Source organism: Vigna umbellata, chromosome 3 (assembly GCF_029865625.1).
Source record: "Vigna umbellata cultivar VRB3 chromosome 3, Vumbellata_1.0, whole genome shotgun sequence".
In the NCBI taxonomy this organism is placed as follows: Eukaryota; Viridiplantae; Streptophyta; class Magnoliopsida; order Fabales; family Fabaceae; genus Vigna; species Vigna umbellata.
This window is the reverse complement of record NC_142167.1, coordinates 45,163,403-45,179,433: the sequence shown is the minus strand read 5'-3', so window position 1 is coordinate 45,179,433 and position 16,031 is coordinate 45,163,403. Positions and strand designations below refer to the sequence as shown.

At 37.4% G+C, this 16,031-nt stretch overlaps 1 protein-coding gene across 1 annotated transcript; it reads right to left on the bottom strand.

Annotated features, from left to right (window-relative positions):
• Positions 1-8,716: 8,716 nt before the first annotated feature.
• Positions 8,717-14,782, bottom strand: LOC124841462 (cell division cycle 5-like protein). Its single transcript, XM_088110548.1, has 6 exons — positions 14,624-14,782; positions 14,232-14,380; positions 13,357-13,544; positions 11,317-13,032; positions 10,187-10,468; positions 8,717-9,775 (listed from the first exon to the last, which is right to left on the bottom strand). Exons 3-6 carry the CDS (start codon positions 13,531-13,533, stop codon positions 9,050-9,052), a joined length of 2,901 nt encoding a protein of 966 aa, XP_087966674.1. The 5' UTR covers positions 13,534-13,544; positions 14,232-14,380; positions 14,624-14,782; the 3' UTR covers positions 8,717-9,049.
• Positions 14,783-16,031: the final 1,249 nt, after the last annotated feature.

Sequence of the window (16,031 nt, the reverse complement as noted above, 5' to 3'; positions counted from 1 at the left end):
TAAGGACGCAGGTTTGGGTGCGAATGGTGATGACAGGTGAAGATGACGGTGACCCGTGCTGAGGAAGACCGACGCAGCAGCAGAGTTAGTCTTCCGATTTGGCATATTTGGGTTCTGAAATTGGAAATTTTGGGGATTCTGATTCTTGCATTTAGGGTGGGAAATTAAGATTCTCTTATGTAATTTGAATTTCAAAATGATTGAAATTGGGGTTTCTGATCTTGTTCTGTTTTTTTAGTTTAGCGATGATGGAGTTTTCATTTTTGATTTGGGGGTGGTTCTGTTTTCACGTTTTTAGTTTTCTGGGTTTCACGTTGGAGGGTGTTTTTGTTTTGTTTAGGGTTGTGGTGGCTGTTGGTGGTTGTGCGGTGCAGCCGCCAGGGTTGCAGTAGTTGACCGTGGAGTCAGACAATCACGTTATCTGTAATAATATTCACATCTTTATCCTCAGACAGCCACGTATTCACCCTAAACAGCCACGTTATCAACCTAAACAGCCACGCTGCATACATCACTCCACGCTATCAGCTGGATCGTTAAATATTTAACGTCGTGACAAAAAAAGATTTAATTGTAGACTTTTTTCACAAGTTGGAACCACATTAAACTTTTTAAAATAGGTATGATGGACTTCCAAAAGAGGGACAAGGTATTAAGCCTTTATTCTTTAACCGTTACCACTTGTATAGATTATGTTTCATGTATTTGAGTGTTATTTAATAGTCTTTTTAATTTAATAAAGGTATCCAGTTGGTAAGAATAATAATATACATCTTTTCTTCTTTTCATCCACCATCGCGCAACCCTGCAAACAAAAGCCCCAAATTTGCAAGAAAGATTGCCCCCAGCGACAAACCCAACTCCTCCGTCACCAAAATCTTGAGTGAACCGGGAGGAGATAGGTGGTTGTTTTTGCCACTATCACAAGGGAGGAGGCTGCTGAGGGGAAACATTTTCGTTTTGCTAGGAAACCAAAAGACTCTAGAAAGCTCTTGGGAAAGTCAATGGTAATTATGCTTGGCGAATGAATTGGAGATCTGGGGTTCAAAGCCTGCTACCGTGATCTTAAGAGCCTTCAATTTTTATTTACTTGGCTTTAAATGGTCACGCGGGACCCACCATGATGAAAGAAGGAGAAACTGGGAAGCTTTTCATTAATTGATTATGTTGCATGCACTGTCAGGGAGAATTCACTCTTAAATGGCTTTTGCACCAAAGTAGGCAAATATGCCTTCTTTATTACCAAAATAGGCAAAATTTGACCGAAAGTGAAGTCGTGGGGGGCCAAAACGACTTCAAAAGAAGAAGTCGTGCCCCCCTTGCACGACTTCACACTGTTCATAGGTACAGTGTTGAAGTCGTGCACCCCAAAAACGACTTCTGGGTTCTGTAATCGATTACATTGATTTGGTAATCGATTACAGAGTGTTGAAATGGTGACCAGGCAGAAAACGTACTGGTAATCGATTACGACATTTCGGTAATCGATTACCAGCTTGATTGTGTAGCAAGAAGCACTCTGCGCTCTGAGCGAGCAGTGGACGCTCGTCAAGCGAGCAGAAGAGGACGCTCGTCCAGCAAAGACGCGCAGTGGACGCTCGTCTTGCAAGCAGAAGTGGACGCTCGTCTTGCAAGCAGAAGTGGACGCTCGTCCAGCGAAGACGCACGAGAGGACGCTCGTCCAGCGAGAAGAGAACGCTCGCCCTGTGGACGCAAGAGAGGACGCTCGTCCAGCTAAAAGAGGGGCGCCGGGCGCCAGTTTTTGCGAGAAGCTCGCGCCCGGGCGTCGTGTAGGGTGGTCACGATTTCAACCCTCTGTAATCGATTACCGTTACGTTGTAATCGATTACCGTCGTCAGAAGTCATTTTTGGGGTGCACGACTTCAACACTGTTTATATCAACAGTGTGAAGTCGTGTAGGGGGGGCACGACTTCTTCAATTGAAGTCGTTTGGGCCCCCCACGACTTCCCCATTTTCGTAATATGGTTTGAATTTGCCCATTTTGGTAATATTAGAGGCATATTTGCCTACTTTGGTGCAAAAGCCCTCTTAAATTAATCCTTTCAGCCTTATAAGGGAAAGAAATGAGCGCGGTGGGCCCAGCGTCAAAAAGTAAAGGTTTCCTATTAGCACAACTCCCGAAGGAAGAAAGCCTTCAGCGTGAATTGAGCACGGGTTCTCTAGGAAAGATCCAATATCACAGTCACATTAATGTGTAGACACCGTTTGGCCATCATGGTTTCAAGATGTATTCCAAGAACCTGTTGTAAGTCTCGTCCATGCTTTTTGTCGTTGTCAAAAAACGACCATTCAGGAATACCAAAACCTCATTACGATGTCTGGATAAAAGGATCGACATCCAGTGCAAAGCCTCGAGACGAGAAGTCTTCCATTCACTACATAGTTGCATACTAGCAATCGGCAGGATTGCTCTTACAACAAATGCGTCAGCTGGATCAGCCTTAATAACTTGTGGCTCTTTATTTGTTGCACAAGGCTCTAGAGCATTACATCCTGCCCATGACACGTACTAATATGGATTCTTCAAATATTTAACCGAATATCGAGCAGTCTTACTAGCTTGGTCGTTCGGTCTTATTGTATAAGTTACTTTGAAACTAACTATCTCAACTTTTGATTATGTACATATTTTCTAACCATTCCAATTCGAACTACTATTTTTCTTCAAGTACAGGTGATAGGATCCTGCATACCACTTGGTCAAAAGGTCAATGTCAAAGTAAAGAGGTAAAACTCTCTCACTAGAAAGTTCTCCAAGAACTCCTAGTGCAAAGCCGAACGGTAAAACACTTTTTCTAGGAAGAACTCCTACGTCAAAGTCGAACGGTGACAAACGTTCTTTGTGGAATCTAATATGGCCTTATAAAATGGACCGAACGGTCTATCATCAAACAGGGATAAATAAAGCCTAATAGTCTTGGACCAAAAAAGGCATGGACAAAGACCGAACGACCTCGTCTATATTTTTATATTATCTTACAGGTCACAAGGCGCTAAAGCAATTACAAGTTCATCCTAGTATGAATTTCAAATTTTGGTCTCCAAACAATCAACCGAAGATCAACCAGTCTTACTCTTTTGGCCAATCGGCCTTATAGTATAATCTATTTTTAATATTAATTGTTTAACCTTGTAAATGCATTGGTTTGTTTGGCTACTCTTTTTCTCATTTTACAACGCAGATAATCACATCTTGCATACAAAGGCCGAACGGGCTCTCAACAAACGACCACAGGCATAAAGCAACTATCGGTAAAACACTGAGCGGGTGGGATGATCATCATCGACCATCCTCAGCCGAGCGGTCATTGACATCCAGTAACCTAAAAAACCTGGATAGTTGAAGCAGGTGGGACGATCATCACCGACCATCCTCAGTCGAGCGGTCATTGACATCCAGTAGCCTAAAAAACCTGGATAGTCGAAGCAGCCGAACGGTCAATTCTATCCAGTAGCCTAAAAAAGCTGGATAGTCGAAGCAGTCGAACGGTCATTCTATCCAGTAGCCTAAAAAACCTAGATAGTCGAATCGGGTGGGACGATCATTATCGACCATCCTCAGCTGAACGGTCAAGTAGGTGGGACGATCATCATCGACCATACTCAGCCGACCGGTCTAGCTTACATGGTATATAACCATCTACTTTCTTTAACTTCAAAATCGATTATTTTTCCTCCTTAGTACAGGTAATATGCATGTTGGTTGCGCAACTGCATAAGGAGAAAGTTTTAAAAAGAGCTCTCCTCAACCACTAATAAGAGCGGTAGAAGCTCTTCAGTACAGAAAACACACCTTCCCTCAAACTCATAAGTCCTATAACTAATCCAAGTTAAAAGTCGAACGATTACACTCGGACTTGAGGGGCATGATGTACCGTATGAAATATTGACCGAGCGGTCATGAAATAAGACCGATCGGTATATCTGCCATTGGTCAACCTGATCAAAGGGTTTGGGCCGTAATTGGGCCTATAGTGCTAATAAGCTACTTCAAATGATAATTAGGTCAGCGCTTAAGTTGTTACTGGGCCAATAATCCAGTGGATGATAAAATAATTAAAAATATCTGGTTAAAGATATTTGATAAACCAAATCCAAAATATTTGGTTGAAGATATTGATAAAGCAGTTTTTGGGTAACCAACCGGATATCCAAGTAAGGTTGTTTTTATTTGATCTATGAAACACTTATAAATACATTGACAAGACCAAAAGCCATCCACGTACATTCTACTTATACTTGACAAGACCAAAAGCCATCCAATACTCTCAAATACTCAAACAGTGTCAACCATTCACTGAGTCAGAAGGTTAATCTCTCGGTCCTGAAAATATTTATCGAAACACCTTCTATCATTTCCTTTTCATGAAGAGAAAAAAATGTGTTCAATAGGGTTCTTAAAGATCACGAGAAGCCAAAGTGAGTCTGCATAACACAAATGGCCAAATTTTCTTGTAAGCAAATTGGAAGTATTGGGAAGAAAATAAAAATACTCTTTAGTTAAGAGCAAAAGAAATATAGAAAGGAGGAAAATAATGAAAAGGAAATTCGAGGTCTTTTTTAATTTTTCTTTTTATAATAAAAACAATTTCATTAATGAACTAACATATAAAAAATTCATTTCTTTTATCGTATAAATTGAGAATAATTTTACACCTAGAAAGACATCACTCTCAGAGATAAAATATATTCTTAAAAAAAAGTTAGTATATGTGGGTAGATATAAAAGAATGCAAGAAACGTGACAAACAAAATATCATAATTCAACTTCTGACTACATAATATTTTTAATCTATTACGCCATTTTAATATTAATTATATATTTATTATAGATATTATTATGTTATATTTTGTGTGTGTAACATCCCAAAATACAGTAATTACCATAATTCAGAATTAATTACATTTAACAGTAAATCAATGCAGTCTTTATATTTTAACAACGGGGTTCAAAAGCCGAACGGCTTAAAGTACAGAATTACAAGAAGTTAGGACGAACGGTTTTACAAAATTTAAATAATCGAACGTCCAATTTCAAAAGCGAACATTAAAACTAAAAGGAAAACGGACGTCCTACTGCTCCGCTTTCACTTCAACTTCAACTAAGTTCTCTTCTTCTATCACGTCCTCCAAGGTAGCCTCACCTTCTGCTCACATCCACACGGATGATCATTGCAAGACAGGACGAACATACACATACGATAGACAACACAAGGAAAACGAAAGGGTAAGCTTATATAATTTAATTCATACATCAACATATACACTTAACACTCCAATTCACACAACAGTTAACTTAACATATAATAACATAGCAATATATATATATATATATATATATATATATATATATACTAGACAGACCGTCCGGACTGTATGAATCTGTGTAGCTACAGGCGTCCTTGCACCCGAGTGATGTAGTAATTGGGATACACTCAACAGCTGCCACTCGAGGTTAGCTCTATCCAAAGTACCCCTAAGGAATAGAACCTCCTGCCATTCCCACACATGAACTACTCCCCTCTACATGAGGACGAGTATCACGGAATATCAGGATGGACCAAGCCAGCATTAGCATAACCACAGTCATACTTTACTAAATTCCATAATCAACATATATGAGTCGTTCCTCCCTGGAACGCTCGTCCAAAATCCAATATCGTATAATCGTTCCATATAGTGTTCATACTTTAAGTTCTTATAATTTATCATCATTCTCATCTTTAGATTTAAAAGCATAAAATGACAAACGTTCAGTCCTCTGAAGAACTAGGACGAACGTCCAGAGAAAGGTACTGAATGAACGGGAAAATATATAACGAACGTTACTATCTGTTTGGTTAGTTAAATGAACTGGCTCGTTTGGAGGTATACTGGTACTTAGAAAAATTTTCATTATAAAGACCTTAGACCAGACCTAATGTAAGAAGGAGAGTCAAGAATATTTGGAACTATCTTTGTAGTAATTCGCATATGGAAGACCGATGCCAGTAATTGAACGAATGTAAGGAAAGATGAAGATTATATTCCTTTGAACGAACGCTATTTATCAAGGTGGGTATCCAATAATACGGGCGCTTGGTATAAGACCGAGCACCACTTATGACGAACGCTAGGTAGATGACCGAGCGCTATTTAGGACGAACGCTTGGTATAAGACCGAGCGCTATTTAGGACGAACGCTTGGTATAAGACTGAGCGCTATTTAAGACTAACGCTTGGTATAAGACCGAGCGTTACCTATTTTAAAGTATAAAGGTGTAATTTAATATTATTTAATTTAAGGTATACGACATCTCTATGCTGAGACGAACGCTCAAACATAGTAATTCAAATGAGGATGCTCGTTCTCGAACCGAATTCTTTCCGAATGAAAGAATTCCATTTTTAAGTCATTTACTAGGAAACCGAACGGTATAAGACCGTACGATAACGAACGTATTTTATCATAGGAAGTAGTTTACATGCAGATTTTTCATCTATTACAGATCCCAGATTTCAACATTTCAGTTCATACTTTATACTTCATATAAATATAAATTTAAAAACTTTATAACATTCATTCTAATAATTCATATTCAACATCAACATACAGATTTATTTCATACACCATAAATATCCATGTTCATTTTCATACATCTCAACCATCATCCATCATGCATTCATACACATATTGTATACATACATTCATTCATTCATCAACAGGCATTCGTTTTCAGCAATCATACAACAAAATACGAATTAAATCAATAAGCTTCCCTTACCCGGATTCGCAAACAACTTGTCCTAGACGCAAGATTTTTGGCTTCGTCCAACTAACGTTTTTCTACCTTCAATATCACTTAATTCTTCCAAAACGAATCTAGTCACAAGAAAATCAAAATACTTAGACTACACACTTGCATGCAGCCAAAACGAAATTTTCAGGAAACCTAAGAACGAACTACTGAAGGAGAACTTACCAGTTTCAGCTTTTGAAACTGTTCGGTTCAACTTATAGCTCACGGTTCCGCGAACGTCCCTACGGTCTCTGAAACGTGATCGGAGAAAGAGGTGGTGAGTTTCAGTAGAGAGAAGATGAAAAGGTTCTAGAGAGAAGGTGGAGAAAAATGGAGTCTGAGTTTGAGGAAGAAGAAAGGTGCGTGCAGGTAAGTGGAAGAGTTTTTTCAAAACTCAGTTTTGTTCAATCCACGTCTACACGGACGAACGTCTCCTCTGCTGACACCTGCACCCCCACTACTGACTTCAGATACTTCTAACGTGACAGGTGGCGCTCGTGCATGCAGAGAGTGGGAAGAAGGTTTTTCAGAAAATTGGTTTTCTTCCCAAGTCAAACGGACGTTCTCTTATACACGGACACCTGTCTTCCACTACAAATTTCAGAATCTTCCATTTGTGACACTTGGCAGTGGTGTATTAGATTAGTGAGTGGATTTTAATGGTCTAAGCAGTGACGTGGGTGCGTTTTCAATGCACGGCAGAGTGGTTTAAATGCATTAAATCTGATTTGACAGATGTTTTGCAGTGTTAATTATCTAGGGTCTTACAGTGTGTATATTAAACTTTTATTATATAATCTAATATAAAATATTGTTTAACATGTATTGCTAAATATTTTTTGTGTAGTTAACTATAAATAATTACAAAATTAAATATAATTTAGTTAAATTTATAAATTAAAGTTCTTTACATGTCCCTACAAGAATGTTAATTAGTTATTGATTATTCTGTCATACATTCCTTAGAAATTCCTTATATAGAGGGATTAGCAAAATATCTATGAAAGAATCATCTCTAATAGAATTCAAGAATGAAGAAAAAAATCTTATTGTTAAAAAAAAGTACAAAAAAGATTAAAAAAAAACTACAATGACATTTGAAATGATTTTGTTAACGTCTTTTATATAAATATCATGCAAAGGACCCAATTAAATCAATTTAACATAAAATAGAACTTAATTAAAAAAAAACTAACTAAATAAAAACAACAAATACACGGACTATATTATTATGTAAGCCTATGTCCATATTTTTATCACATATGTTGTGTTTAATGTGACAATCATCTTCAGAATCATATATAAAATAAATTAGCTTTGTTTTAGTTTTGCAATTTTCTAATCTTTTAAAATTGAAAATTTACTACTTTTAACCTCTAGACTATAATATTATAGGGTTAGAAAGGAGAACCAAGAGGAGGGAGGTGAGAATATTGATTTTTTGCATATAAGAAACTAGATTAGAAGGTGTGGAAAGGAATATATGTTACATGCTTGGAAGAAATAGTGGTGTTTGGTTGCACATCACTGTAGAAATAATGGCTACATGGAAAGGTTGCAAACACTATGGTAACTGTAAATCTATACTACTCATGTTATATTCAAAGAAAAAAACAATCTGGGAGGAATTGTACTATCAAGAAGACGTTGTATCAATGGAAAATGGTGTTTGGTAAAGGATATCAATGTTGTTAGTAAAAAGGGGAGGAAATACAGGGAAAGGAAAGGGCTAGTGGAACTGATAAATTTACCTTTGATAGGCAGAAAGGAAAAGAGCATGTAGGATCTATAGGTTCCTAATATCATTTTAGTGCTTATACCATATACATTTCAATTCACATTTTAAACATTATATATGATTATTATTGCCTACAGATACCCATGAATATGAATAATTTAACAGTACACAGCTTCCAATAGTAACTAGCTCTAAGGTCTAATTCATTGAAATAAAATCCTTTAACATTCTTATAAAAGTGCCGACATCCACTAAAAAGGGGACGACTATTGAAAGAACAAAAAAAAAGGGAGAGCAAATATCTCAATGCTCATAGCTTAATGTCAGAATCATAACATGTTCCAAACTTCAACTAGGAATGGATATCTTCATATGCCTTCAAAAAAAAGCAGCAAGACTCACTCTCCATGCAATCTATTCAGTTAAACATCCACTGAAATCTGAACTGAGAAACTACCCATCCTAATATCTCTCCCTTTAAACTTTCAGAACAGCTACAAAGTGTCCAGCCTATTTTGTCTCCTCCGTAACAGCATTGGTTTCTTCCATGCTGCTCTCACCTGTGGTTACAGCATTCGCAACTACATCTTGATTGGGGCTATTTATTTCCATTGAAGCACCCATTTCTGACACGTTCTCCCCATTGTCAGTATAACCACCAGTAGGGCTACTACCTTCCACTTCTTCAACAACATTCTCATCAGCTGGTGAAGCATTTGCTAATTTACCATCACTGTCATGTATTGTATGCATGTTATCAGAATCCACATTCATGTCATGGCTGGGGCTAGAAGTCGACTTGTCTTGCATAATCTCAACTTGCTGGTCAGAAGTTCCATCATGTGATGACTCGACTGTTATTGCTTGAGCATTTCCATCCTCTGCTGAGTGAGGTACAATACTCCCGGTATCCTGCACATCAGTTTCATTGACTTTGGTCTCAGCATGAGCATTGTTTGCTTCAATTTCTTTTTGCTGCTCTGCCTTTAATCTGGATTGGTTCATGATATTTTGCATCTTCTCCAGCTCTTCAATTAGACTCCCGTACCTGTTTTGCAAAGTTTTTTCAAGTTCCTTTTGCTTCTGTACTTCACTCCACAAATTGTTTATCCTGTGGGATGCTGCTAACTGCTCCTGATTTTGCAAAGCTTTAAAGCATTCTAACTCGGTTGCAGCTATATCCATCTGCTTGAAAGTGGCCTCAATTTGCTGCCAGATACTTTTCTTTGCTCTCATCTGAAAATGCAATAGCCAAATTAAAATATATACAAGATTGAATATGCAAACACTCGGGTAACGTGTATCTAAAATTACATATAAAAAAACATTTATTTTGTCCAATAGCAAAATCCAAAGCACAGAATCCTGCTTTCTTCGTGTTCTCTCTCAATTCCCGCCATTGTGAAACGTAGGAGTATTCCACTAACGAGTTGATTTCCCACTATCGTTATGAAACACTTTTCAGTTTGGCTTATTTATGGGCAAAACACAAATGAGAAATTTAAAAACTAACTTTCCAGAGGTAATAAAACCAATAAGATTCTAAAAAATTAGTGATACAATTAATACAAGCTTTGAAAGCAAAACACGAGACTGCATGTTTTAATGTAGCAGCTCAGCAAGAAACAGAAATGTAGCATCACATACCTCGTAGCCTTGTGTGATAACAGTCACCTTCTTCTCAAGCCGTACCATCTTCTCCTTATCATCATCCAATTTCTTTCTCACATTCTCAAATTCATTTTGCAAAGCAGCTAGTTTTTCCATGTTCCCAGCAACACTGGAGAGACCATATGCATTACGGGTAGGAAAGTACATAAGATCATTGAGGCAGGTTCGATGTGCTTCAATAAATTCTTCAAGGGGCTCATTTTCATGTCCCATTGCGGCACAAAGATATTGGACTTCTTCCTTTATCAACTTATCAGCCTACCATAAATAAACAGAAAGACAAATAAATACTTTCTCCAATGATATCATAATCATAATTATATAGGAGCAGGAAAATTCACAGCTCATTAGACATAGCCAATGCTTTATCAAAATAAAACACAATATGCATTACATAATAAATTAATTGCAGTGCCAATTGTGGTAAAATGCAAGGGCAGAACTTGGACAATTACATATGACTCAATGAATCTGATCTGACAATATCTGAAAAGATGAACAAAAATTCAGATAAAAACGCACTAAATCCAACTTAATTAAAGGAAGGATTGTAACAAAAATGTGAACATTTAAGATCCAATTCACAAGCTCTTTTCTTATACAATGACATTAAAGAATAAAAAAAGAATACATTTACACAGTTTTGTGAATATGATATATACAACAATCGTGTGGAATTGTTTGTTTCAAAATATTCACTGGGATTTCATAGTATTATGTTTTCAATTACTATACCTTCCTCTAAATAATTATCAACTCAGTAATAACTATCATAATAAGAAGAATTAAGACATATGAATTGATCAAAATGGAAAATTAAAAAAGTGATGGAACATTGACAGATCTAAATTATTTCTATTTCATTAGTCAGTGTAATATTTTGAGAGGTTTATGATGGAAGGGGAAACATAATTAAAAAATTGAGTAATAAAAATATAAAGTCATTATAGTGACTGAATCTTAATAAAAAAAGAGGTAATTTTCAACACAGAAGTCAAATCTTGTGCGTAATAAAGAGTGTAAGTTGAGCAAGTTACTTCCTATCAACAGAAGAAAATGAGATGTCATCAAAAAGGGAAAGGAAAAAGAAACAAGTCAGGACATACATCTTTCATTTCATCTTCCTCAAAATCTTCTATCACAGGGACCGCAGACAAATCTGCAGATCGCTTGACTCCTTTCTTTTTCTCCTTATTCACTTTATCATCAAGCGGATACTTAGCATTGTCATGCTCCAGTAAAGTTAGAAGCTCCTTTCTAATCATCTCATCAGCCTGCTCAATAGAGGTTGGTGGAACAAAGGAACTCTTGTCCCCATCAGATCTAATTAAGGAATTTCTTATAAGCTCCAATGAAGCAGCAGGGGGCCTAGGAAGTTCCCGTTGAAGGACCTTTGATCGTTTTCTAAGTACTGCCTCCTGTCTTGCCTCTTCTTCTGCTTTTTCTCTAGCTATCCTGTCAGACATATCCTCTTCAATCTTCTCCTCAGGCTCTTCGGTATCTTCTGTGACTGGTTCCATCACTATTTGGTACTCATTCTTGGGCTGAGGAAGGCTTCCTAAACCAGAACGCAGACTTCTTCTCATATCAGCCTGTCTCTGCAGCTCACGTTTAGTGCTTTCATGCATATTCATGTCCTCATTAATACGTAGTTCATCCCTCAAAGGAGTCCCCTTTGGTGTCGTGCTAAAAGAAAAACCATCTCTTGTTGGTGTCATACCAATTCTTGGAGTGAGGCCTGCACCTCCAGGAGTTGCAGATGGGGTCAGCATTGGATTTGGAGTCTGAATGTCTTTTTTCTTAGGAGTGACACCAGAAAAATCTGAAGGATGCAACTCCGGATTCTCTCCTCCCAACAATGGTGTTTGAGACTCCCTCAACCTGGCAAGATTTTCAGCTTCCATCATAATAGCATCTCCTTTACCAGATGGTGTTCTCTGAGGGGTTCGCAAAGGAGTCACTCCTTGACCGGGTGTCTGTGCATAATTAGCCAGAAGAGCACGTGTAGCACCACTACCTTCAGTAAGTTCCTGACTCCCTGCAAGGTCACTAGCATAACCCAACTTAGCAATTTCATCCAATTCTTGATCAGATATCTGGGGTGGTGGAAGCATCAATTTTGACCTCTTTCTTACTGTTTCTGGATCATTCAATTTGTTGGCATGCAATATGGCAGATGGGGCATCTTGCCTTTGTGCAATTTTATTTTTAGCAATGTCTTGCTTTCTTAATTGTGCCTCAATATCAACCCTCCTTTTCCCCTCAAGTTCTTCAATTGTAGTAGGGAACTTGGGCTGTTCCACTGGTCTATCTTCATCTGCAACATTGAAAAATCCTGGAGGAGGCCTTTTCTCAAATGGAATTTCCGCATTGTAGTCTATTCCTTTCCTTTTTCTCTTTCGCTGCCGGATATCAATTCCAGCCGCCTTCAATTCCCTCTTCTTTTGTAGGGAAGCAAGCCTCCTTGCTTCCTCAAGCTGTTTCTCCCTAGCTTTCCTTTTTGCTTTCTTTCCCTTTGTGTTGGCTAATCGGGCTCGTGCTTCAGAAAGCATCTCCTTTTCATCCTCATCCATATCAACAGGATCAGGCCGTGCAGGTTTTGACTCGGGGTTTGGATCAATCTCCCCAGGACGCAATTTTCGAGGATCATCACCAGGCTCATAGTTCTCATCTTTTACACAGGCTGCATCAAGGAGCTTCTCATACCGCTCAAGACACTGAGAAGGTGTACGACCTACAATTGGAGCAATTGTTCTCCACTGAGTGGGCATGAGCTTAGCAAGATGAAGTAACTTCTCATCCTCTTCTCTAGTCCACTCAGTCTACACACAAAGCATCAAATTGCAAAAATCACTCCTTATTAGCGAAAAGCCGGATAGTAAAAGCTAAAAAGTGGAAGACAAAAGCTGTAGATGGAAAAAATCAATTAAAAATAGCTTGTAACTAAAATAATGGAAAATTAGAAGGATGTAGGTTTCACATCATATAAGAAAGCTTAAAAGTGTGAGAGTAATACCACTAAGCAAAATATTACAACCACTACCCATTTTTTACAGAGTAACAAAAAAGGATAAACTTCAATTAAACTTCTCCTAATCTTTGGATATAATATACAAAAAGAAGTAGGAAATTGAGATGAGAGGTACCTTCTTTATGGAGGGATCAAGCCACTCGTACCAGCGAGCTTTGCATTGCTTGGCAGATTTGCGAACAAGGAGCGAAGAGATTCGAGCCCACTGATTCTTACCATATTTCATAACAGCCGCTTTCAGGATTTCATCTTCGGTGTTTTTCCAAACACCGCCCTTTATCATAATCCTCATCTTTGCTTCAACTACAGACAATATAATCTATGAGTATAATATGTCCTCGACAGGTTATGCAATCTAGAATCTGTAACATTCATAAAGGCAACACATAATCCTTTTAGTGTACAAACTGTTTTTTCTATTTACAATCACACACTATAATTTTTTTCATTACTTTTCCATTTTCTATTCAGCACTCTCTCTCTTCCAATATATGCTATCATGATGGATGATAGCCATGCACACTGAACAAAGTTTTTATTCATCATGAGTCGGAGAACAAAAACACTTAGAGATGCTCAAACAAGTCGCATTAATGGTAGCTAGTAGCAGAACTTATTAAAAGCATATATTATAGCTCATACATGGATCAAATTCTTCCAACGGACAAAAGGAAAAAAGTACATTCAATTATTGGTGCTTTGCTTTTATCCTAATCTATGTTTGACTATGTCTTGAAGCTTCCCTTTATTATATACCCCGCAACATAACTTCAAATACAAAAAATGTAAAAATTAAGTTACAATATAAATTGGCAAGTTAGAGGCGAAAGAAATGATATTTCTAAACCCATATACATAGCTGGACCCATATACTCCCTTTCGTTGTGGACTGTTGCAGTGGAATGAACCTTAGTAACCATCAACTAGGGCATAAGCTAATTTGAAGATTTTTGCTAATGAAATTGAAGATTAATCGAAGAAAAGACGAACCTGTGTTGCAAACGCCGTGGGTGTGTTTGCCACTGAGGAGAGTCGCCGGAGTCGCCTCCGAGGAGTGTCACCGGAGAAGCCGCTGAGGGAGGGAAGAAGCGTTCTTCTCTGTATCGCGTGGGTTCTGTCTCTGTTTGTGTTGGGACTGGCTGAAGAACGAATGAAGGAATGAAGGGCAAAAAGTTAAGAAAGAGAAAAGAATACAGTATTGCCTCCCATGGCAGCACAGTGTTAACAAGAAATAAATCGAAATTGCAACTTGAAACGAAAATGAAATGACAAAATGAAACCCTAGATCCATGAAATCAATGAAATCAGATAACGAAATAAACACCTAAAGACAAAATAACGTATCAAAAACTACACCTAGACTGCAGAGATGAGGAACGAACCTGGTATGCACTTGGTTAGACAGCGTAATAGAGAGAGAGCGAGGGGGAAGTGAGAGCGAGGGGGAAGTGAGAGCGAGCTAGTGTGAGAGCGAGCTAGTATGAGAGCGTGAGCGAGGGTTGTCACCAGAGAAAGAAGAGATTTTCAAATTCTTTATTTTCTTAACAAATTTCAAATTCTAATATTTTAATTATTTAAAATACCTTTTTAAAATTCTGTAGTTTTTTTATCCTCTTACAAATTTTAGATACACCAAATAAATGTCTGAATAAAATAACCTGAGTAAATATTTTCGGGACCGAGAGACTGACCTCCTGCCGTGTTTGAACAGCTAGCCTTCCTCCAATCGCTTGCTTTTCTTTAGCCTGAACTGTTCAGTCACCTTCAATCTCCCACTGTTTCGGTAAATATTTTCGTTGTGCACCTGATTAATCTCCTCTGGGAAATTGTAAAGCATATCAGCTTACTCAATACAACATTCTTTTAGATAGAAACATTCCAATTTCCAAGAGATTAGGTTCATTATAATGCTCTTAGCCCTTATTATGCTGAAAACCAACTCACTCTCATGAACTATTACATTCTCAGCTTTAACAAGTTATCAGAGTTCAAGCATTCGTTCATATTATTTAGTTTAACTTGATCACATGCATATTCTTTGAAGTAACCATTCGTAACATACCAAACTCAGTAATTCAACAAATTCCGATTTGCACGATAATTGAAGGTAACTCACTACAATTTCATATATTAATCTCACAGAATAACATATCTTTAATTTCTTTAATTTTTTTATTTTTTTATCCCTCCTCTGAGTTTAGGTCTTGATTCCAAACAAATACCAACATGCACAACAATTATCATACCATACCTTTACTGTCCAGCTCAATTACTTCTTACAATCTAATATCCCACCGAAAAGAATACCTTATTCTACTCACTTTTATCAAAACATAATTATCACATTTAATGTCAGCAAACCCACACGCTCCAGACCAGAAATCCCAACCATACTATATCAAATTACATACAAAGAAAATCAACGTTCATCAAATATTAAGCATACTAGAATTCATTCACTGTTCTTAAATATTCAAAACAGAATTTAAACCATATTCCTATTTTCCTTTATCAGATTTTAACAAGTGTTAAAAACGTACCCAAACTTATATTTGTTGTTTTAGCTCCAAACACAAACCCCAAATATTCATAATTTCTCGGCCAAGATAAAAAACATCATCAAACATCTAGATTTCTTTTTGTTAGGATATTTATCCTATTTTATCATCATTATAGTGTGTCAAGGGTTACCCTATTTATCATGATTATATTGTGTCTAGGATTACCCTATTTATCATGATTATATTGTGTCTAGGGTTACCCTATTTATCATGTATTTGTGTATCAATT